Below are 25,297 nucleotides of genomic sequence, written 5' to 3' on the forward strand. Positions count from 1 at the left end.
CCAAAATATAAATGTATGGGCAAATAAGACAACAATTTGTCTTCTTCCACAGAAAAAAACTCTGATTGAAAGCTGCAGGAGGGGCTGTGAAGCTATTTTATAGTTCTGGAAATAAAGGTTGTCTTTCTTTTTCTCATTGACAATGTTGCATGACTCATAATTGAAGCACTTCTGCAATTTGGATCAGCATCTAAACATTTTAGATTCATATAAAATATATCTTAGCATGCCTTTAAAGAATAATTTGAAATGGAAATACTTAGCAGGGAAAAACACATAATAATAAAAACTAATAGCAAACAAGAATTAAAATAAACTATATCTGCATGTTGATTTTCTTATTATGGCTTCTATTATAGAACAAAATGTTATAAATAAAATAACACTGATTCAGTGGCCTCACACAATGATGATGCCCCAGTGTCACGTTGATGTTGTTGTTGTTGTTGTTGTTGTTGTTGTTTGTTCTCTAACAGAACCTCTGTGTGTTGTATTTCAGAGCCCTTGATGCTGAAGTGTGGAGCCGCTGAGAGAAGCAATTTCAGTGCTTCCCTGTGAAAACACACACACACACCCAGACACACACACGTACATACAGTGGAGCCTTTTGGATATGAGCGCTTCACAGGAGACAATGAGAGGCTTCCTGCTGACTGCAATCTTTCTGCTGCCCTTGGTGAGTATGTGTACATGCAGCTACGTTATGTACTCTTCATATGTGTGGGTGTTCAGGAGCATACAGGAGTGTAATATCCATATATATATATAAGGGTAGTGAGTGTGTTCACATGTTTTCCAGAGTCAGTTTTGGTTTATTTTCGTACATACATGCTTACTGGAAGCGTAATAATCACCATATGCCGCATCAGCACATCAGCATACGTTACAGGTCCTGGATCAGCTCTGTGTTAAGACGACTGACTGCCTGTTAGAACAATAACAGATGGCCCAGCTGACTGGAGAGCTGCCTTTCCATCTGCTGTGACTCACTTTTATTAGCGGCTCTCATTGAAATAAAAAGCAGAATGGAAGAGTTGTGCAAGATGTGTGGGTGGGATTATATTCAGCACACTGATGCAGCACAGCAGCAGTTTCCTCACTGAAGAGACACAAATACACAAACTCTTTTTGTGAAAGTACCATAAATGTAGCATTATATGACTCTGACATCCTCAGCACCATCCCTTATCCAGAATTTTGATTATGATGTCTTTATTCCATTATAATGGTCATTAAAACTAGTAACTGTGCCAGTCTGATGCTGATTAGGGAGGCGACAATAGATGAGAGCAGCTCATTCAGGTACTTTGCTCCTGCGTCATGCCTCCACCTCATTTTTGGTGGGAGCAGACCAGTGGTTGATGCAAATTCTCAGGTCTTTACTGATTTAATAACGTAAAATAAGAATACCTTATTGCTTTTTAGATATAAGGAGCCCAAATCAAATGTCCAGTCGTGCAAACAATTATGTTGTGTAATTGAACAACAATCAGCATCGTTTTATAGAAAACACTGAGGAAACAGGAGTTGATGAGTGTCCTTTAAGTCTGCCTCCATCAAAGTTTTGTGATTCTTTTTTTATGATTCCTCAATCTATTTTTTATTACCTTTATTTAACTAGGAAGTCACACTGAGATTGAAAATCTCTTTTACAAGGGATACCTGGCCACTGTAGCAGCCAATTACTATTCATTAAAATGCAATAAATACAACATATTATTAAAAAATCCACAATATAACAACAGTTATATAAACACATAACAGACTCTCAAGAAAACAAGCACATCTCCATCACCACATTCTGTATGATGTTTTTAAATTCATAAATGATACAAGTGTATCTAATTTTAATAGCTAAATCAGTTTTTATATTTATAAATAATTAGCTCATAGTCTGTTAGCTCAAGGCTAACACATAATGGAAATTCCCTATTACATGCTAACTCAGAAAGAATGATTGACATTATTTTCAGAAATATGACTCAAAATACAGTCTCTAAAATTGTACAATTCAATTTTTTTCGAACAGTCTAGTGTTCAAAAGGAAATAAAAATCACAGTAAATCCTAAAATCGAATCATGATACACTGTAGAAATGTAATGCTTAAGAATCGCAATATAAATTGAACAGGCACCCAAGTATTGTCATATTGTGAAATCAGTCCCAGTCCTAACAGCTACCTTACTGAATCTCCATGTAATGTATTTTTATGACATCTGTCACTTATTTTGTTCTTATTCTTTCAAGTGGACACTGTTGAACCAAATTCCATTCTAAAAGTAGGTGTTTTAAGGCAGGGCCATAGTTTTTCACAGTAAACCTTTAGTTACGTGACCACTAAGACTCTTTTCTGTTTCACTTTGATCTACAGACACATTCAGCACATGTCATTTACTCACTAACATCATGAACCAATCTGTGATGAAGTGTTTGCCGCAGCCGTTCACGTATTCCCGTGTCTCACAGTTTACCATTTATCCTCTCTGCAGATGGCCTAAAGCCACGGATCACTTCTTTTACTGTCATTCACACATAAAACATTATGTTACTCACGTAAGACGTTAAAACACGATGCAGCAGCTTTTAGGCATGGTGCCACTAGTTTTTTTTCTCACTTACCCATAGGGGGTGTGGTCATTCTGAAGACAGGGATGTGACAAATGGCTGCTCTCATCAATGCAACCCTGCAGTCACAAACATCCATCCTAACCTTCAAATTAATGCTGCTCTCTAACATATGTGAAGTGTTCCTGCAGCCTCTTTGCACAGTTTCTAGCTGACCTTCAGCTGCTGATGTGGCAGATACGTCTGTGTTGATGCACTTATTGTGTGTCAAATGGGTCTGTACAATGGACCAGTGGTCTGCAACGTCAAATTGGAGTTTTATTATCAGTGTGGCGCGGTGCTGTGGGAGCTACTCAGTTATCTGGCCCCTGAAAATAGCCTTGGGGAGGGAAATGTGGTTCTGCAGTTTCAAAATGGACAGCTTATCTGGACAGACATCTGTCCAACGAAGAGGAGAGGAGAGGAGAGGAGAGGAGAGGAGAGGAGAGGAGAGGAGAGGAGAGGAGAGGAGAGGAGAAGCACACTTCCATTGATCTATCCTATGCAATGTAAAATGTAAAAAATATAACAAAATTTGCCTACTAGCAGCTCTACAATTAAAACATTATGTTTCTGTAAAAAAGGCAAAGTGTAAAAATGACAGTTGGGTGTTTTATGAGGGATTATGTGTGCGATCATTTCTTGGTTGGGAGCACTGACTTCCTGGAGTCTCTGCTCTGTGTAACAACTGGTCTGGGGCTGGCTAAGAAATTATCCAGCTCATGGCCCCCCTCATAAAACAGCAAACTGTCTATTTACATTTAACATTTGTACAACTCAAACTTTTGGACAAAGCCAGGTTAATTGTTTCCCTTTTAGGTAAGCTACACTAAACTTCAACTACAAGAAGCCAATCCTTTAAAATGTAGGTATGACTTTTACATAGAAAGAAATTTGTGTGTCACAGTTTCAGAGTTCAGTTTAATTCCTGCAGTTCAGAATGAGTGTAAAATATCTGATCATGCTAACCTAAAAGACACTAGATAGTCATTTAGTCAGATGTTGTTAGGAAAACTTTTTGTAATTTGAAGTATATCATGTGGGATGTCATTTAACATTTCTCAGGTTATATTATTAAACAGTATTTCAACTTCTACTGTACGGGTCATATATTAGCAAGCTGCCGTGTGCTTTGTAAGTTAGTGCAGTTAGTTAGGTAACAGTAATGCTGCTTCAAATAGAACTTATGAGCTTGTGGTTACGATATGGGAAGTCTTGTTGTTCAGGTGGTTGAGGTTTGTGAACACTGCCGCAACAGCAGCATTGATGCCAAAGCTGCCAGAGCTTATGCCACCCAGACTAACAATTTATCAAGCTAATGGGCAGATAACATAATGCAGGAACTGGAGAGGCAAAATGAAAAGATGAGGCCATTGGAAATATCAATATTTTCCTCAGGCGTTTTATAAAATTACATTTATAGATAAAAAAACTTCTGCCACTTCTGAAAACATCAGGAAATGAGTCAAGTCAACTTGTGAACTCTGAGCATTCAGAAAACTGGCACTTCGTAGTAGGTGAACACCACAAAAAGGGGGTGATCATATGGACTCTTTGTGAACACAACCTCATTTGAAGGAGGCATTTATAGCCATCCACACCGAGGACTATAACTATAACTATTACTACAACTACAACTACAAATATAATTTTCCAAATCATTATTACTCAAGTGAATGGCAGAGTCCAGACTACAATTGTATAATTGTTTTGTGGATTTTGCCATCCACTTGAGTTATAACCATTTTAAAAATGATAGTTACAGTCTTCGTTCTTGGTGTGGACATCCTTTTACACCAGACAGTTGCTGGGTGTAACAACTTATCTCTATGTATGAACTAGTGTGTGTGGTGCAACCTGATGCGTGAATTTCCTTTTAGTAAACACTTGGCTTATTTTGGAGTTACAAAGAGCTGATGAAACCTGCACCAGAGGATTTGGTGTGTGTGTGTGTGTGTGTGTGTGTGTGTGCATGTGTGTGTGTGTCTTTTGTCTGTTTTGTCTTGTCGGTTAGCTACCCAAATCAATTTCATAAACTCTTCCATGTGGGAGGTGTGTGACAGAACACAGCAGGAGATGTGAAATGATACAGCTAAGAACACCAGCACACTTCTTCACAACAGCTGCACACTCTTCAGGAATGTGTCTAAGTGTGTGTGTGCGTGTGTGTGTGTGTGTGTGTGTGTGTGTGTGTGTGTGCGCGTGTGAGATAAATGGAGGTGCAAATACAAGCATGGAAGCACATGTCTTTGCCATCTAGTTAGCATAGAAAAACAAGAGCAAATACCAGTGGTAATTATAGTGAAATAAAAACAAAATACTAATCCAGCTCGGTGACATGTATAACCTGCTGTTCTGGATTCTATATAAATAAATGAATAATCAACACATTTAATCCTGTCATCTCACAGGCCTGTCTGCACTGACGCCAAACAGATATTAGTCATCTGCATCCAATTATTTCTCATTTCTGGGAAGCCTTGCCCACAATATGTATTGGCTCCTCGCTGGTTACCTGCTGCTTAGCAACATGGATGCTTGCTACGGGTACAAAGAGGTCTTTCTTTCAAACATCGCCAGTGTCGGTTTTAATATCAAACACTGTTAACAATGTGAGAAAATGAGTTCTGTTATGTTTTTTTTGTTTTGTTTTGTTTTTGTTTAGCCATCACGGTGGGGCAGACACAGTTGCTTTCCAGTATTTGACAGATGTCTAGAGATGGAATCGCATCAGAAACTGGATAGACGATAGCTCTAATGATGTTTCGCATAATTCAGTGTTTTAAAATTCTGCCCACGTGCAGTGTGATAGAGAAAAGAAGTGAATCCTAGGACGGCTTCACAGTCGTTTGATGCCCTATCTTATCTAGGCAGCGAGGCCTGAAGTGAATTCATATTGGAGGGCAGAGATAGAGTGATGAGTCAGCCATGGCTCAGAGGGCTGGGACATATTACACCTATCATTTCACTGTGAGCATGAAGGAAGGGAGCTGCAAGAAAGCCAAGGGTACAAAACAGAGAAAGAAGAGTTATAAAGATATACAGTAACTCTACTTCCTCTGGGTACATACAGTCCCTGACTGCACCTTGGAAACAGACTACAACTCAGTCACTCTACTGTGTTCTTTATTGTCGACTGGTTGTAGTCACAGAGAGATGACATTTTGAGCATCTTGAGCTTTGACATATTTCCGAGAAAAGCAGAATATGGAGAAGGAATACAACTTTAAGAGAGATTGGATAAAATTGCCCAGAGATTTGACTTGTTTGCTGTAAAGTGGATGTGAACTAGTGACTTTCTGGAAAACCACAATGTAGAGCTTCCATTTCAACTTCCTCATCCACTGTTTCGTTAAATCAGGATGTGGAAAACGAGTATGATAGACGTAAAAGTGAAAAGAAAAGCTTTTGCAATGCATTGACAAAACACATACCTTCAACCCACGATACCCGTCCACTAGCTTCTGCAACCCACAAGCTAACAGTCAGGAATGGCTGGATATGATGGGAGGAACTTGCAAACATGTATAGCTCAGAGTGTTAACCCGACGCGCCAGACAGTTAATTAAACAGAACTGTCTGAGAGATCGTCATTGGAAGCTCTTTCTGATTCCGATTTTAGCTGGTTCCATTTTTCTGTCTTTCTATGAACTGTAGTTGACAGCATACACTCAGTTACGTCCTTCTCGAGTCTCTTGCCCTTAATGTCGATGATGTGGGAGCATGTGTGTATGTGGCTGTAATCAGCACAGTTGAATATGGCTGCGATGTTGCTGTCTGTGTTGCTTTGCATGTGACATGAACCATCATCCGGTGCATGCATGCAAATTTAACAAAATCAGATATCTGATGCTGACTGGCCAGTCATGGCCAGTCAAGCTGAAAACTGGCTGTTTCCAGTCACCAGCTGGTCGATCGATGCATCTCTATTGGAACCTGTATGGAAAAGGGCAAGCAATTTAAAAAAAAATACTTGGCAGGTGATTAGATGAGCAGGAACATCAGTATCCATTAAAAGTCATATTTCTTGACAAATGTAAGTCCAACATTCACTCTCCCTTTAACTCTGTTTTGGTCTCCATCAACTCCTGAAGGATACATCTGGCTCTTTACCCTTTAAATGTTCCATTATTCTCACATGCTGATCACTAACTTTGCCTGCTGCAACTGGACATGAAGTGGAGCACAGTGAGAAGGAAAACTGTGGAGTAGAGCCCATTTGCTAAGTTCTGATTGGTCACAATCTTTTTCCAATAAAGCTCTGCCCACTTCATATCAGCGAGAGGAGCACAAACAAAAACACAGAAACTTCTAATGCCACAGCAGATATTACTGTGTTTATGTTGTACCCCTGGCAAGAGCGACAAGCTGTTTAAGAGGGCTTTGTATCAGTATAGTCAGTATTTTTCTGTGACACCGCACATGTTTTTGTTTATTTTCTCCAGGTGGCCTCAGAGTCCGAGCACTGTATAATCAAGCGTGAACATGAGAAATGCATGGAGAGGATCATGCTGCACAACCCCAGTGATGACCTTGAATTAGGTAAGTGAGGATGTGTGAGTATAGGTGTGCACAAGCGTGTCCGCGTGTGTTCTCATATTCTTCTGTGTGCATAATCTGGCATGAAGCCACCGGTCTTCATACCTCTGCTGTGACTGAATTGTTTATGTTGTTGGGTCGCTCAGAAAACTGCTGATGAAAGTCATGCATCTCCTAAAAATGTGAATTTCCCGGAACAAAAAGAAAAAAAAGAAAGAAAAACACGAAACACTGTTTTTTGTTTTGTTTTTTTGCTCACTGCTCTGGCATTTTTCAGTTTATCCAATCAGTTTTGAAAAGGTCACAGAGGGACATGGATGAAAGATGAGTGCAGTTCTCTATCACGTTCATATTACAAAAATGTGACGTCAATTCAAAAGGCTGCTGTACAGCACAAAACAGCCATCTGGTGAAATATACAGTTCACAAACCAAATGTCTGCCTGTGATGTCACGCTGAGCTGCTTTCGTATTTTTCCCACATGTCCTTTTCTCCAAAAAACAGGAAGCTTGGTATGTGATTCCTGGAAGCAATTATTTTCTTGGCTATGGACTGTGGGTTTTCATTAGCAACTGCTGCAGGCCTCCCGCTGCTCGAAAGTTGTCCAACAGACTGCATCTCCCAGACTGCACTGTGACTCACGGCTTCACTGACAGCCGCTGCCTCCTTGAAAAAAACATGAAACATTAAAGATTTAGAGTGTAAGATAACAAGTTGAACAAGGAAAGGAGCTGTAAGTTTAGCTCGTTTTTCATCTGTAGATCTTAAAGGTCGGGCCTGCAGTCCTTCTGCGTGCTACACAAACTGCATGTGCTCTGTTTAATGTGTTTTTATCCAAGTGTTTTGTATTTTCAAATCTGTTTTTATGTCTCATGCCCTGAGGAAGAACAGGTTTCATTTATAAACTATAAGTAGTAGAGTAGAGTGCCGATATCCGCCAGGCAACAGATGGTGAATGACTTACTGCGATGCCGCCACAACAGCAAGATACAACCAGGGGAGATTTGCAAAGTTTTAAATAGTCTCACTTTTCTTTTAGATGTATAGAATAGCGTAGCCTAATAGTATAGTAATCAAGTGTCCTGAATTTACCTAACTGTATAAACTTAATGAGGGAACAATAAACAGGACAATAACTCCAAACTTCTCAACTTAAACATTATTTATTTACAACATTATAAGCAACCAGGTGGCTTTAGAACAATACGATTAGATCCGAGCTGATTAGATTGTCCCCAGTAGCTAAATAAGTAACCAGTATCATGTTCAAGTTTATACAAACCAAATTTCATGAAAATCAGCCCAGAATTAAGCAAGTTAGTCAATTTTGCAGTGAAGTCTACACCTCTAACTGCATGTTATATTTGTTTACTAGCAGATCTTGAACGCTCCATTAAGGCAGCAGTACAGGCACATAATGGCAACATATATACAGCAGCTGCCAATGAGGTGCAGTCAAGATGGCAGGGACTTAATCATCTTGAATTGTGTCTGATTTTAGTGGATCCTTACAAATCAGATACGAAATTACTGATGACTTACAGCCCCTGCAGCTGGTTAAGAGGAGGGATGGGTAACGAACTTGTACTTTTAAGGTGATTACATTATGATGGTACTACTGAGTACCAGTTCAAGTTAAATTAGCCAATTCAAGTCAAATCAATCTAGGGTGAGGAAGAAACACAGAGTATAGAGAAAAAGAGAGAGCAGCGTTACCCCCGCCGCTTGTTAAAGTCATAGTCAGGGAGTCAGTGAGCCAAAAGCAGTCGCATATTTGGTTAAACTTTTCAAAACTCCACACAGCCAACACTTGCTGCGACATATGTAATGCAAAACGCAAAGCTGGCGAGGGCAACACATCGAAACAAGCACAAAATACAGTATATCTGTATCTGTGTAAAATGCTGTAAATAAAGTACAGAATTTTCAGTATAAATAACAATGTTGAAAATGAGAAGTTGACCTATTTTGTAGAAGAGAAAAACATAATTTGTGTTACTACAGAGAGAGTAAAGTACATAAAAGGTACCGCTATCCTTTAATATTAAGCTGATGGGTGCAGTAGTGTGTGAGATTAGCTGCAGACAGAACAGACAGTAGGTCACACACACACATGCATACACACAGTGGTACAGTTGAGTTTGTTTTCAGTTCACTCTTGCATTTATAGTTAAAATCAGGCATTCAGTTGCAATTTTATTCCCTTCACTTTGTTTTTGTGTTGAGCTTTCCATGTTCAGACTGTATAGCCTCACACACTGGCCCTCCTCGACCCTTTTACTGAACCTTGTTTCCTCCTGTCTCTTTAAAAGGAACCATTCTGTGTTTCTGCTGACAGGAAATTGTGGGCGAGGAAATGAAAACGCCTGGTTTTGCAGAAATCTGACTTGGGGTGTTGGAAAAAATTTTAAAGAACGGTGGGGGGAAGAAATATGAGAACAAGGAAACAACAAATAAGAAGTGAAAAGAAGAAAAAGATAAGTGGTGGTGTTGTAGCCTGCTCAGATGATTTCTCTTTTTTCTGATTTATCAAGATCCTTTGCTAAAAGCACATTTTATGATTTATTTGTTGTTATATTTTTAATTTAGGCGCCCTCAGATTAGTTTGCAGGCCATGTGAAATTACCACATAATGATTTGCTGTGTGGTGCTGTAATCAACATCCAGCTGAATTTAGCCAGTGTATAAAATGGCCTGCACAATTTTTATTATTTCATCACTAAGTCATCTTCAGTCATTTTGACATCTAAACATGGCTGTGACACTACACAACAGGACACTTAAGTAGCCTTTAGCTTTACATTTTACATTTAGAAACGCATTCAGATTTCCAGGTTGCCTACATCCCATTTGAAATAACAGAAAGTGTCATTCAAATGACAAAAAACGTCTTAATGAGTGTGATTTGTGACACAGCAAAACAACAAAGGAGCACAATAGGAAATGATAGATGTTTTTCCACCATCACATGTTATATATTGTTATTTTTCCTCTTTTTTTTCAAACTTTCTGGTATTTTATAGACCAAACACTTAATCAATCAGTCAAGAAAAGCACAGAATAAAGCTGCAGCAGGGAGTAATCAAAGTACTTGCAGCTCTACTTCAATTTTGCTGCATGTTTGTCTTTGTTTTTTTTTCATAATTCTTACAGAAGCAATGCATCACATTTAGATGCAAATCTTTCCAGGGCTTTGGTGACATGTTTTCCCTCTCAGACCAGTGTTTAAAGTTTAATAAAACGTGATGAATGCTCTATTGCTGCTGGCATCCTGTGACTCAGAATACTTATTAAGAAAAAAAAAATCAGTCTTTCAATACAATCAGCTTTAACAAGAAAAAAATACAGTATGTGTCTGTATGTGTTTTAGGGCTGCACAATATGCTTTTTAAAAATTACATTATTATGGCACATGTTGTAATAGTGTTTGCTGGGACTGATCACTTTTGCATCACATTTTCCATTTTCGCTGAAAAAAAATTCAAATCATGAGAGAAGGTATTAGAACAGGATTTGTGGGCCAGGTCATCCCTGCAGCCCTACAGTACTTCATTATAATGTTTTTTTTTTCACATTTTTCCTTTATCAAAAAACTGTTGCTTCACACTTGGAATATTTTGTTTAATTGTGCAGCCCTGATGTGTTTGTGTACAGGTACTCTATACTATGCATATGCAGTATGTGGATGACATGCAGTCCAGTGAAGATTCAGTATACTGGTGGATCTTGTGTGAGATAGCCAGTGATGCAGACAGAGTGCTTTATTAAGCCGGTTACCTCTGTGGCTCAGTGCGGATCATTTGGCTCAGATTTGCCCTTTAAAAGGTAATTGGCTTCGTGTCCGGCTCACCAGACAGAACCAAAACAGATTAGAGAGCCAAGCAGAATAGAGAAAGGTCTGCAACACACACACACACACACACACACACACATACATGTCCAGGAACACATGCACTCACAGATGCACCCACTCTCAAACTGCATGCGAGTGAACACACATATAATCAGACTTGAACCTGCCTCTGCAGCGCTATAAAACCGCCCGAGCATAAACAACGTGGTAAAACCTTGAGAAATGGAGAGCGAGAAAAGGGAAGGATGGGGAGGTGCTGGAGATAAAGGACACAGAAGCAGAAAGAAAGAGAGACCTGAGAAATCAAAGCTGTGGGAGCGGAAAATACAGGATGTGAGAATTATAGTGAACATGAGTCACGTAATGATTGAGACAGATGATCAAAAGAACAAGATCAAAACAAAACAAAAAACAGTCAAAGGAGCTGGGTTAAGTAAGATTTAGTTTCAGCCTGAGTGGGATACCAGATGGGTGGATCGTATCAGATTAAACTGACAATATTTGATGAAATCGACTGTCAAATGCACTGTAATGATGTGTTAAACAGTACTTTGAAACTCATACCTTTAGTTGCTACTTTATTGGGTACGTGCCGTATGATTGGCCAATTATTCCAAAAATATCAACTGTCAAAAAAAAAGTCACATTGGACTGAAAGCACATTCAACTGGTGACAGGGGCGCGCACCAACTGAGGCGAAACTCCCATGATTTTATTCTTACATTGTAAATTTCTCTGCGACAGTAAAATCACTTTAAATCTCGTTTGGTGTAAGTCCTGAAAAATAGCATGTTAAGGGCAAACCACCTGCCAGTTCAGCACCATGGACAAGGCTGGCAGTCACTGAACTAACAACTGCAGAGGAGTGTGTATATTTGAAGCAGTGGACGCTTGTTTTCAGGATAATGGACTGTTGCACAAATTGGCTTTCGGTCCAATGGCATTATGAGAAAAAGACACACACATCCCCGAGGCCCTTTTATGCTTTCGGTCCAATAGGGCATTTTTGGACTGTTTGGATTTTAGATTGATGCTCCAAAGGCCCATTGCTCAGAACTTAAGTATGTAACTTAAATGACATAACTAGCATCCTTATTTAAACCTGAACCACAACCCTGACCATTTCACAACATTTTCCACATATTTATTACATGTGTTTATTATTGTTACTCTAATGACAAAGGTCACCTGACGAAGTTCACCTGACGTTTGCTTGTCAAAATATTGCATGCCAAGATATTAAGTCACAGTGTATATTTTCAGAACAACAGGCTTTTGGGGCAGTGGGGCTTTATTTTCAGGATAACAGGCTCTTGATCCAATGGATACATTTTATGAACTGTTAGGGTGATTCTTCTTATAAAATTAGTATTAGTATTATTTAAATCTTTAAAATTATGGGTCATTTTTATTTTTTTCTCTGTTCAAATGATCTATGTATACGTCCACATGGAGGCTATTGATTTGCTATGACGCTCTAACCTCCAGTATTGAAAATTCAAATAAAAACTTGATTTAAAAAATGTAATTCTATTAATAAATGTACTTACTTCAGCAACCTACTTTTCAGCACTCCCTGTAAAGTTTCCAATCAGCATCTCCTGCCTTTTATGTGGGCTGGTGGTACTACAGGAAGAATGAAAGTGCACATTAGTTAAAGTTTTTATAGTAACAATGTGAAAGCTTGTAGTGATGAACCTACAAAGGACTGTCACTTGAACCTGCAGCTCCCCTCACCTTTACTGAGCTTTTGTAGCAAGTTTCTGCTCATTGTTGAACTGTCCAGACACCACCTGCTTTGTTTCATTCTCTCTGCTTTCATAGTGTTGTTTATGGCTAAAGTAGACAACTGTTCTTAGAAAAAAAGAAAAACTGTGCACCACTTGCTCAGCAAAGGGCATTATTTCCACAGAGGTTAAGGCCATGAACCTCCCTCCCATCTCTGTTTTATAATTGCAGGTTGATATTATTGTACTTTGAATATGTCCTTTTAGTGTCCATCTGCCACAATCCAGATGAGAGAGGGTGAAAAAATGAAACTGGCTTTTGTCTGATGGGTTACCTTATCTTACTGTACAGTGACATCCTGATTTGTCCAGGATTGTCCTGGTTTCAAGCTGAGTGTCCTGACAAATATCTGTAAAACACTAAATTGTCCCAGTTTTTGCACCAATTTCAAATAATGACTATAATATTATAATTGTTCTCAGTGCATACATAGATGATTATGTTGATATATGATATATGATTATTATGTAAATATGGTTACCGTATTTTTTTTTCAAAGATTATTTTTTGGGGCTTTTGGCTCTATTTTGATAGTGATGACTGAAGATATGACAGGAAAGGGAGTAGGGTTTGAAGGGGTGGCACACAGCAAATGTGCCACATGCGGGAGTCAAACTGGTGACCACTGCAGAGGATTAGCAGCCTACCAACTGCGCTATGGGGCGCCCCGGTCACTGTATTTTATTGGTGAATGTTTTGGGGGCTGCGTGCAACCAAAAATACATGCAGGTACTACTCATGGCTAAAGACATGGCTTTTCCTTCACCATGTTCCCACACTTCCACCCTTTGTCTGCCATTTGGTGATAAGACACGCAGTGGTTAGAGACACGCTGATGAACATGGTGGAGCCTTTAGTAGCTTAAAGTACCAGGTATTTCCCTCAAGTTGGTGGAGACCAAAAACAGAGCTAAAAGAGATTGAATGTTCAACTTACAACTCCAAATGAATGACCATGTTGCTCTGTATCTGCTGGTAAATAGCAAACATTTGTTAATAAGTTCACCATATCAACTTTAAAGATGATATTATGTCAGTGTCGTTTGCACAACTTGCTTTAGAAATGGCTAAACACATCTGTTCTTGTAGATTTAAGGGCACATTCGCACCTAAAAGTCCGGTTCCTGAATCAAACCAATGTAAGAATAATAAATTGTTTAAATTTCCCGATCGGTCCAGCTCATGTTCAGAAAGGCAACATTCAATTTGTCCATAAATTGTAAACCAACACACTGACCCAGACATGACACACTTGTCTAAAGTCGAGCTGCAAAAGGGTAGGCACTTCAGGTTTTTCACAATAAAAGTCCCCCTTTGTTTTGTTATTTAAAATATTTATTATGAAGCAGTTCCAAGGTTCAGTTCAAAAGGACTAAACAAGGCTGGTGTGAACTTGCCCTTAGTTGTTAAAAAGAAAGAACTGTTCAAGTTGAAAATACACTGCACTTTTTGTCTAGAAAACATGAAGCGTTAAATGATCTGACTGACCTGCTTCCCTGTTAGTTAGGCCGTCATAAAAATGTTTGGAAATTAAACTATTACCTCCAAGTCAATTACCTAATTTGATTCAGTTCAATTAAATTCAATCAGTGTCATGCTATCATTTCATCACCTGTATCAGCAGCAGCTTTATTTATTATTGACCTCACTGGGTTTCTGTTTATGTTGTCCTCTGCTCCTTAGTGTGTCCATGGATGTGGGATAACCTGACCTGCTGGCAGGCGGCCAGTGTTGGTGAAGTTGTGGTGGTGAACTGTCCAGAGCTCTTCCATGGCTTCATGGGCCCCGACGATGGTGATTATCTGTGTTTCTCACCTGATTTGATCTCATTTGTATCAAAAACTTCATTTAGTTCAGTTCATCCAAACTCAGCGCAGACATGCTTTTCACTTTCAGAGATGGGGAAGGTCAGTCGTAACTGTACTGAGGACGGCTGGTCTGAACCGTTCCCTCACTATGTGGACGTCTGCTTCTTCGATGACAACACCAATGTAACTATTGTGGAACCTAAGGTGAGATGAACTAAGTTGACCCACCTCTTGTTTCTGGGCAACTGTGCACATTTGTTGTCATGTGACCATAAATTCATTAAGCATCCATCATTTTTATCTGACTGTCATGGATAGAAGCACATGGAAGAAGTAGGATGTTTTGTTTTTGTTTTTTTACACAAAAACAATTTTGCTTGTCTTATCTTTTATATCAGGTATAATGACTGCAAGTTTATCCAAATTTATCCATGGTGGCTGTGGAGTAGTTCTGTTAGCAAAGTTACCAACTTGCTAGTTTTTTTTAGTGTTGTACTCATAATGCATTCATATTTATGACAAATTCATATTTATGACAGTAGTGTATAAGTAAATTGCTCTATGAAATTGGTGTTACCAAATCAAAAAAATAAACACATATTACATATTGTTGCTTTAATCTTTATTTATTCGGAAATATATTATTAAATTACTTTTTTAAACACGGTCAATTTTTCAATTATGCTCAGACTAGACTTGAAAAGGTCATGGTCAGTTTACCCCCAGATGGCTGAACTTGCCAACTGACTGATCAATTTACCCCTAACCTGGGTCAAGTTGAACCACAGGGCACTTTTTGTTTTTTCAAGCTTATATTTTCAGGGCCCTTTTTCATAGATGCATTCACATAATTTCATTTAAAAGGGAACATCCTGAAATAATATAATAATGCTTTCATCATCATACATGTGTCCCACTTTTGTCTGCCTCGAGGACAACGTAAATAAAAATTGTCTCATCTTACCCCACTCTCCCCTATGACCACATTCACCTCATGACTATCCCTCTGTCTCTCTCTAACATTAGACCTCGTTCTACGCCTCAGTCAAGGCCCTGTACACAGTCGGCTACAGTACATCACTGGTGTCTTTGACTACAGCCATGGTCATCCTCTGCAGGTTCAGGTGAGCGTCATGATGAAGTCTCCACAGTCAGGTTTCTCATGATATGAAAATAGGTTTCATTCATGCTTGAATCTTCTTTTACCATTTGAATCATGTCTGCAAAAAACTCAAATAAAATTTAAGCCAAATCAAAACAAGAAATAAAAACCATTTGGAGACAAAATAAAGCTACAATAAATTTAAGTCTGTTGCACCAAAACTTTAAACTCCAAATTAAAATGGGATGAGGAGTTGAGGAGGCCTAACTTTTAAAATGGCTGCTATTTTTAGATGAATTGAGCAAAAATAATTATCAGCTGAGCTATCATGAGCAGATTAAGAAGGCTAACTGACTAGGGAAGAAGCAAGCAATGTAGGCAAACATTCTGTAAACTATTTAGCTATTTAGCCAACAATGTAGACAAATGTCTTGTTAACATTTCAGTTAACCAGCAAAGACACTGGGTTTTTTTGGTTTTTTGGTTTTTTTTATTTGTCCAACACAACACAACTCTGCTGGATTAAACCTAGCTTTTTTAAAGTGGGATTCTAAATTATTTTAGATTAACTTAATCTTTGTTGGTGCAACCCAGTCTAAATTTTTGGCACAAGTGCCAAACTTTCCCTGTTATCAGCCTATTAATTGTAAGCATTCCCTGCATTTCTCTGTCTTATGTGATAATAAGTTATCTTTCAGTTTAGTTGATGTTTGGACAAAAATAATAACCAAATGATTGATTGATTTGACAAGAAGATAAATTGGCAACCTAAGCAGTAATGAAAATAATAAATTAGTTGCAACAGCCCAACTATAGCATTTCTTAGTAGCATGACTTGTTCTGAAATACTGAACTAAGCTAAGACATGCAGTGTAGGAACAAAGTAACTGAAAAGCCAGGTAGCAGCCAGGGTTAAACACATCCAGCTGCATTAATTAATTTGCTTTGGCGAGGGAAAACAAGATAAGATGTGATATATTTTCTTGTTCTTCTCTTCAGGAAGCTCCACTGCACCAGGAACTTCATCCACATGAACTTGTTTGTGTCGTTCATTCTGAGAGCCATCTCAGTCTTCATCAAAGATGGTGTGCTGTTCGCTCAGGAGGACAGCGACCACTGCTTCGTACACACCGTCAGTAACAACAACCGCTTTGTTACCTGTATAAAAATACACACATTGTCTGTGGCTGATAAATGACATTCTCATCAACAGGAACGAAAACAACCATGACTGCTTGGTTATTATAATGAAAAAATGAATGGGTTATTTTCAATTGACAAGGCTAATGATTTCATTAATTCAAATTTGAAGCAGATAATTGCAAAATGGGGCCTTTATTTTCCTAATTGATCCCTACTCTGCCAAAATAATCGCTGGTAGGTTTTGAATCCATATAAGAAGTTTGCAGAGCAATGGCAATGGCAAAATGTTTTCAGGATTATTGGTTTAATCGCTTCCAGAGAGCTTTATTAAAAGATTTCATGGAAGTGCAGCCACTCGTTTTCTACAGGAAAGCATGCATGTAAAATATGATCAGGGCCGCTCTGTTCTGGATATAAAGACAGTGGACTTGAAGCACTTCTTCAGTCTCTCCTGTTTGATATGCACCTTTGAATGAACTTCAATCACATGCAAATTTTAGAAAAAGCAAACACTATTAGATGACTAATACTCCCTGATTACAAATGCAGAACAAGCTCTTAGCCTTTGTCTGGTAACAACACATTGCTCAATCTTGTTAAGCAGGCATGATAAATAAACCTAATTAGGTACGCTAATGGCTTCAGCAAGGCCAGTGGAAATCTTCTACTAGAGTCTCATTAACATATCAATGGGTACTTTGCCCTTTTTGTCAAACCTGCTCCTTTACCGTTGTTGCCATGGCGATCACAGGTCACCATCGTGGCATCGAGGTTCCAGGAATCAGATCGGTGCTGTAATTGGTTGACCCCACTCAGAATATGGAGTCTTTAATTAACATGATGTCATTAGATTACAGCCCACCAAACGTGTGAGGAGGGCTGTGAAAACATTTTAATCCACACATAGTTGCTAAATGCTACATTTTTAGAGTAACTGTAGTCCGTTGCAACCCCGTCACCCCAGCGGCAACAACCTCTATTTACACTGTGACTTACAGAAATAAAACTGTTTGTCACTCTGACATTTACTGTCTGGAGCTTAAAGAAAGGCCCACCAATAAACCTGGATTTTACATTTTGAGGCTGCAACAAGATGCTTTTACTGTGAGTAGAACATAAGGTGGCCAGATTTCTTGAATGAAAACCAGTTCTGCAATGAGTATATTATTATAATATCAAGTGTTTATCTATGAAATAAAAAAAGGGGGTATTGTATTAAACTATAGCGCAGACCAAATTTTTAAATTGGGTTCTAAATAAGTGACTTTGTAAACCGAATAAGAAAATCATAGATTACAATAGGAAATAAATATACTATTAGATAAAATTCATTGGTTAACAGATTCCCATGGCTTGCCTCTTTTTGTATTTTATCTCAGAGACACTGTTTGAAATAAAAAAAAAAGACTGGAAGGCTCTGTAATCTCATTTTTACCTTTCGTACTCTATTTCCTTCACTCTTCTTTTTATCCAGCCTTTTTTAACACACAGTTAAAAACGATGATGACTCCAGAGAGACACGCCACCAGAGACTCTAATAAAACAGTTAGAAGTCAAAAACATATTTAAATATACCTGAAATTTTAACAATAATAATAACTTTTTAGTATAAAGTATTCCAGGGGCAATTACAAATATGAATATAAAAACAATAAAATTAACAAAAAAAGACAAACAAAAAATAAGAGATAAGTACAAAACAAAATAAAACAAAGGTAAAAGCATCAGAATCAAGGATTAAAATCAACTTTATATAAATGTGTTTTGAGGAGAGATTTAAAATGGGGCACTGACTCAGCAGGTCTGATCTCCTCAGGCAGGGTATTCTAATAGCAAATGTTACCCTTAGTTTTTAACTGTGACTTTAGGCAACACATTTGGTCATAAATCATGTCAGTCAAGTCATAAAGCTTAACAAATGGCTGATACCTCACTTGTTTGTAGAGGTGTAAATCACAAGTTTCATCACAAAACAAAATTATATTAATTCTCTGGAAGACGTTGCAATATTTGCTGATATCACAAAGTCTGCCACAACACGATTTTGATTTGATTTAACTCAGGAGTCTGCGATCGATATCAGATGATATTGTGCTTTCATTTAACACACTCAGTCATATTTGTGTCAACTCACAATAAGCATCTAAATTTTAATTTAACAAATGTATGACTGAACTCTTGGAGACATTTATGACACAGGCATGCCATGTGATTTTCAAAATAAAGGTATATCTGAAAGATGACAATACAGATTGATATTTTACTTTGCATCAGAAATATTTGATTGTTGAACACTGACTCGATACATCAATCCAGATCAGTGTATTGTTCCACTCTTCTTGTTTATAAAATTGTTGCAGAGTTTGCTGCTATGTGAGACGATAAGAAACCCAGAGTGGGTCAAATGCTTTCAAAGGATCGTCCAACATCAGCAATACAGATGTGAAATCACTGATAAAATAGATTACGCTCTGCTCTGCTCTACTGATGCACCTCCCCTTTGTTTCCCCGTGCAGGTGGCGTGTAAAGCAGTGATGGTTTTCTTCCATTACTGCGTCATGTCCAATTATTTCTGGCTGTTCATTGAAGGCCTGTATCTCTTCACTCTGCTGGTGGAGACTTTCTTTCCTGAGAGACGTTACTTTTACTGGTACACCATTGTGGGATGGGGTGAGTACCTACTCCTGATCAATGGTTAAAAGTAAAACCTTTCTGTTTTACATGTTATGTTTTTATCTGGGAAGCCTCGTTAAAACAGTTTTATGTTTATTTATGTGCAACGTTTGTTTAGATTTCACCCAAATTTGCCAATAAATGTTTAATAAATTCTATAGTAAAGGACAGCTGAAGTAGCGATACCATCTTCAGAGAGACCTTTTCAGCGTTTATCCTCTGTTGGTCATGATAACAGCTTGTAATAGTCATGTTTATCTGGTTTTAATATAGTTAAAACAGTATAAACAGGCTTACAATCACAAAAATATGAACTGTTGTTACCGTATATGTTAACATTTGTTGCATTATATGTTAGAATTAGGTCTAATGTATAGTGCTGCAATTACCCAAATCTATGACAGGATAAGTATTATTAACATAGTTGTACTGTGTTTTGCTGCAGTTTATTAATGATTACTGTTCTTACAGGAACTCCGACCATCTGCGTTACCGTCTGGGCAGTTCTGAGACTCCACTTTCATGACAATGGGTACAATAACTCTTCCAACTTTAGATTTACCCCCAGAAAAGGAAGAAATCTGTGTCGACTGTTAGCCACGTTCACAGCATAGAAGGCACTTGAGAAAATATTGTGTCAGAGCAAAGAACCAGGGACCTTTGTGATGCTGAGACTCACACTCAGAAGTCTAACATTTGTATCAAGATACCTCCTCTTCATCCTGGCAACCGTACAATTTAAGATGAAGCGAGCATATGTACTTGCTGTGATTTGAGGGGAATATGTGAGACCTGACAATTCTGAGTAGGTTAAAAACTTTTTATCTTTTTATTCTCTTTTGTTAGGTCTACTTCCACTCCATATCCTTCACTCCTCTCTGACCCTCCCCCCTGCCTCCCATTACTCTGCAAATGGCTTCTTGATTGACTTATTTTATGGTGCTATTTAGTGCTATTTGTTACCAAGTTTAGGAAGAATGTCATGGCGAGCATGCCGAATGGTTTCTGAAATGTACTTTTGTCCTCCTCCACCAGATGTTGGGATACAAATGAGAACACTGCCCTCTGGTGGGTGATCAAGGGACCAGTTGTGGCCTCCATTATGGTATGACAGATGTTGGCTGTTGGTCCAGTTTTTCTAGCGTATTATTTTTTGGAACATAATTTAATACAATTTACCCTCCAGATTTATTTTATTTATATTTTGTTCCCTTCAGATCAATTTTGTCCTCTTCATTGGAATAATAATCATCCTGGTTCAGAAGCTGCAGTCCCCTGACATTGGAGGGAATGAATCAAGCATTTACCTGTAAGTGACCATCAGCAAATACACTAATGTCAGTGTTGTGTGACCTCAGACCTCTGAGTGTGTGTGGAAAAACATTGTTCATAAAAATCAATAAAGTGAATTAACATGATAGTAACATTTCATATTAAGGTGGCTGTAATTAGCATGAGTTAATGCATAATAAGGGCCTTATAAGATGCTTACAAACATTAATATGAGTTTAAAAATAATATAATTAATAATTCCATAATAAAACATTTTTATTGTTGGCTTATAAGACATTTATAAGCAGTCTTTTAAGAAAGGTGTTAATTGTTTATAGATGGCTTGACAATATTAATAAAAGCCTCACAAGTTTCTTAAAATTGTTTATAATAGCATCATGTTAAACCTTTACCAAGATTTTGTTAACTTGTACATACTTCATTATGCATTTATTAGCAGTTAACTATTCATTAAGGTTAATTAATTGTTTATTATGCACTTCCTATCAATTACAATGACTTTTTAAGAACTGCTAATAAATGCATGATGAAGTATGTAGGAATCTTAGTAAAGCAACAACAAAAAATTGGTAAAGGTTTAACAATGATGTAGTTGGTAAGTTAGTTAAACTCAATAAATGTGTTTGTTATAAACAATAATAAGGCTTTTATTAAACTTATTTTATTGTCAATCAGTCTATAAACTATTAACAAGATTTATTGTTAGTATCTAACAATAAACATGTTTATTATGCTATTATTAACACTTATATAGTCTTATTAACACATATTAATGCAATAAGCATCTTGTAAGGGCTTTATTACCTATTAATTAATGCTTATTACAGGCACCTCAATATAAAGTTTTACCAACATGATTTCAAGATGTCTTGTACACTGTGCACATAAACAACCCTGCAGCCCAAAGAAATATGATTCATACAAAGGATAAAGAACCATCCACACCAACAGCTATAAATATAAAAATATTATTTTAAAAATTGTTAACTAAAACTTAAGTGGATGGTGCCACTTCATAGTTGTGGTGTGGACGGCCTTTAAGGCTGGCAGCTTTCTATATCTTTTTTAATTGTCAACAAATCCCATCAGAATATCAAAACCAACAGTGAACAGATCAAGTATTGCCTGTGTAGCCTGATTCAGCTTATTCCTCTGTGTCATAGAGCTCTATTCATGTGTCAAACACATAAATTAACGAAACTGTTGTACTCGGTGACTTTTTCCTTCAATGTGATGAATATTGTGGTTCATTTTAAGTCAATACCACATACATACGCCATTCTGCTTTAAATACTAGAGTAGCAAATCTGTATTAATCCACAGCTGAAAATAGTTCCCGACAGTGACTATTTTCTCCTGTTTGAGCATCCTTTGTTAAAAACTGCATTTCATAGTCGTTTTAGGAAATTACCTTCTTAAAAATGAAACTATATTTGAGTCTTACTTTTTATTTTGTTTATTTGTTTATTTGATAGGCTCCCCATTAGCTGTGTCCCAAGGCACAGCTGATGGCTCATAAGTAGGTTCACCTGTAGCACGTGAATAAAACCAATCAGGTTACTTAAAAGAATTGGTCTTCTCTTCACTTGCACTGCTAATGCTAAATGCTAATGCACTCTAGCTTATATAGTTTTAGGGGATGTATGTTTAAAGTAATAGGTGCAGACTGCGCAAAAACTCCTGAACGTAGAAACAGTTTAATAATCTAATCCCACTATTCAGGACTACATAGTCTCACAGTCCTTTCACATGTTTTCAGCAGTTATTTTCTAACATGTATAGTGTTTAGAAGAAAATCTCTGAATTTCCTTTACACAGACTTTATGAGTAAAAACTTGTAGTGATGACTCTCAACAAAGTTCCCAGCAAAAAACTAAAAATCTCCATATGCACAGCATCCTACCAATATGACGTTCCAAGGTTTTTGTTTTTTTTTATTTCAGTTTTTAAACATTAATTTCTGTGTTAATTTAGACAATGAAAGTGGTAAAGGGAAATTTGTATTCATATTGAGGAGTGAAAAGTGGCTTTCTGCTGCCTGCCCGGTGGTATATGTATAAAATGATATCTTTATTTACAGTAAGAACTAATGGGCCCTGGACTGAGACAGTTTAGGGAAGTTGGGAATGAGTGTAAAACTAACACGTAAGGGCTTTTCACACTGCACTTAGCCTGTGGCTAACAGCTCTCATAGCCTGGGACTATGTGACCTTTCACACTAGGCTTGGGCAGTATCTATTTTTTCATACCTTCTTCCCTTTCTGACATTTTGCAGAGGTTTATGGTATTATGGCAGTATTCTGTAAAACTTTGCGTACTACTGTGATGTAGTACTCCCTCAACGTAGGTCCCTGCTGTTGGGAAACAACACACACAGGAGCTCTGCTTCTATTTGTGAAGCTGCAGCTTTTATTCCCTGACAAACTCAAACCTAGACTGTACATTTATAGCTCCCCTCACTGTACATACACTGCCAGACCAACAGACCACTCTCACTTGCTAAAGTTACACACTCACTTCAGCACTACAGCACTTTGATCAGTCGGTACTCTGCTGTGTTTGTTAGCTTACTTTTATTATGAAAACTAAATCCAAACTACTCCCAAACAGAGGCAGAGGCATTTTTCTTCTTTTTTACAAGTTAGTCCATTGACTTTATCCCCCATACACCATATTTGTCTGCTGACCCCTGGTGGCGCATGCTGCACATTACAATACAGCACCTCTGTATCAGTTTAATAGTAAGAGGAGCATCTGTTTTTAGGAGGGTATTGAACATCATACCTTCACGATTCCCTAATACCCTGGTATATTATAATACGTGTATGCTGCCCAAGCCTAAAAGACCAAAGACTAGTCATGGAACTTTCTAAAATGTTCACATCAGTTGCTTAGTCCTTCGTCTTAGTCCAGGAATAAGGAAAGCCATGTGCTAAGAATATGCAGTGTGAAATGCCCTGTATTTGGTTTTGGTGCTTTCATGGGATTTGTCAATGAAATGAATGGTGAATATAGAATGAAAAATATAGAATAACCAGCTTTTTCTTTTAATCAGATACTACATAACACCCTGGACATAAGATGAAACTCTGGCATTATTACCACTACTGTATGTTTTTCTGTGAATCAGTGGGCGGTGTATCTTTAATCTAAATCAAAAAATGTTTTTTATTGCTGATCCATACATTTATAAATGCCATAAAAATCTTCATCAATTCTTCTGATGTGTCGTCCTTAATACTTTTCAGAATATCCTCATCTGTAGTACCTGTTGGCAGGAAGCTTGAGCCTCATTATGGAGTTGTACTGTAGCCAGACATCACTCCTGTTCTGCTCCCACAGGATGCTGTCTTTTGAGGCCCTGCAGATAATGTCATTCTCATCTGTTGCTTAGACCTGTGCGTGCGTGACCAAGTGTGAAGATGTGTGTGTTGCGTGAGACTGTGTGTCTGTGTCCCTAAAGACGCTGTCTTTGTTGTATTGTTGTGTTGTCTTTGTGCTGTGTAGCAGCTGTGCTCAGAAATGCTTCAGTGAGCCCACACAGGCTGTTCAGCATTCGTGCAGGATGTCAGAGTTATCCACCATCACACTGTAAGTGTGTGTGTGCGTGTGTGTGTTTGTCCGCCAACACACGTGTTTGTGTGTGTCTGTCTTGTGTTGATGGCATGTGTGTGTATGTGTGTCTGCGTGTGTTTTACACCAGGGGTTCTTAGAGTTTTTTTAATGGTCTGAATTCCCAAATGTATACTGCTCACACACACACACACACACACACACACGCACACACACACACACACACACACACACACACACATATTTGTACTTCTGTACTTATGAGGACGCTCATTGACACAGTGCATCCTTTAGCCTTTGACCTTAATGATAAAGTAAAATATATGGTAAAACTGTAATAACCAGTAGAGGGAGCTATTATTGAAGTCCTATAGGCTACAGTATTTTATATATCTTTATTTTCTATATTTTTATATATCTTTACTTAACTAAACGAAACAAAAGAAAAACTTTAATTGGACCTGAGATCTTTACTACTTCATTTGATATTTTTTATTATCCCATTTCACTGTAATATTAAACTCACTGCTAAGAATCTGGGTATCATCTTTGATCAGTACATGACCTTTGACTATCATATAACTAAGCTTGTTCAGTCCTATTTTCTCTAAATTAAAAATATCGTAAATATCAGATGTATCCTGTCCTCTACAGATCTGGAATTATTAACCCACATTTTCATTTTCTCCCGCCAAAATTATTGTAACTCCCTCTACACATGTCTCAGGTAGTTCGCTATAAATTATCTACAGGTGGTTCAAAATGCTGTTGCCAGATTATTGAGCAGAACTAGCCATCAAGTTCACATTACCCCTGCACCTTTAACCCCAACCCTGTACCTTTCTGTCCTTGTCCTTGCAAAAGTAGATGTACAAGAGTATACAGACACACGCACACAAAATTTATCACATTTATTGATTC

The 25,297-nt window shown here is 37.8% G+C and overlaps 1 protein-coding gene across 1 annotated transcript in view; it reads left to right on the forward strand.

Annotated features, from left to right (window-relative positions):
- Positions 1 to 505: 505 nt before the first annotated feature.
- Positions 506 to 25,297, forward strand: part of LOC146317980 (pituitary adenylate cyclase-activating polypeptide type I receptor-like) — a 29,840-nt gene continuing 5,048 nt past the window's right edge. The window contains exons 1-11 of the mRNA XM_084731764.1: positions 506 to 676; positions 7,051 to 7,147; positions 14,468 to 14,578; positions 14,681 to 14,796; positions 15,619 to 15,716; positions 16,694 to 16,826; positions 19,354 to 19,507; positions 19,982 to 20,042; positions 20,546 to 20,615; positions 20,728 to 20,819; positions 24,311 to 24,394. Of these exons, the coding sequence (XP_084587890.1) occupies positions 614 to 676; positions 7,051 to 7,147; positions 14,468 to 14,578; positions 14,681 to 14,796; positions 15,619 to 15,716; positions 16,694 to 16,826; positions 19,354 to 19,507; positions 19,982 to 20,042; positions 20,546 to 20,615; positions 20,728 to 20,819; positions 24,311 to 24,394 (1,079 nt within the window). The 5' untranslated portion in view covers positions 506 to 613. The remainder of the gene's footprint in view (positions 677 to 7,050; positions 7,148 to 14,467; positions 14,579 to 14,680; positions 14,797 to 15,618; positions 15,717 to 16,693; positions 16,827 to 19,353; positions 19,508 to 19,981; positions 20,043 to 20,545; positions 20,616 to 20,727; positions 20,820 to 24,310; positions 24,395 to 25,297) is intronic.

This window comes from Lutjanus erythropterus, chromosome 12 (genome assembly GCF_056507025.1).
Source record: "Lutjanus erythropterus isolate fLutEry1 chromosome 12, fLutEry1.hap2, whole genome shotgun sequence".
In the NCBI taxonomy this organism is placed as follows: Eukaryota; Metazoa; Chordata; class Actinopteri; order Lutjaniformes; family Lutjanidae; genus Lutjanus; species Lutjanus erythropterus.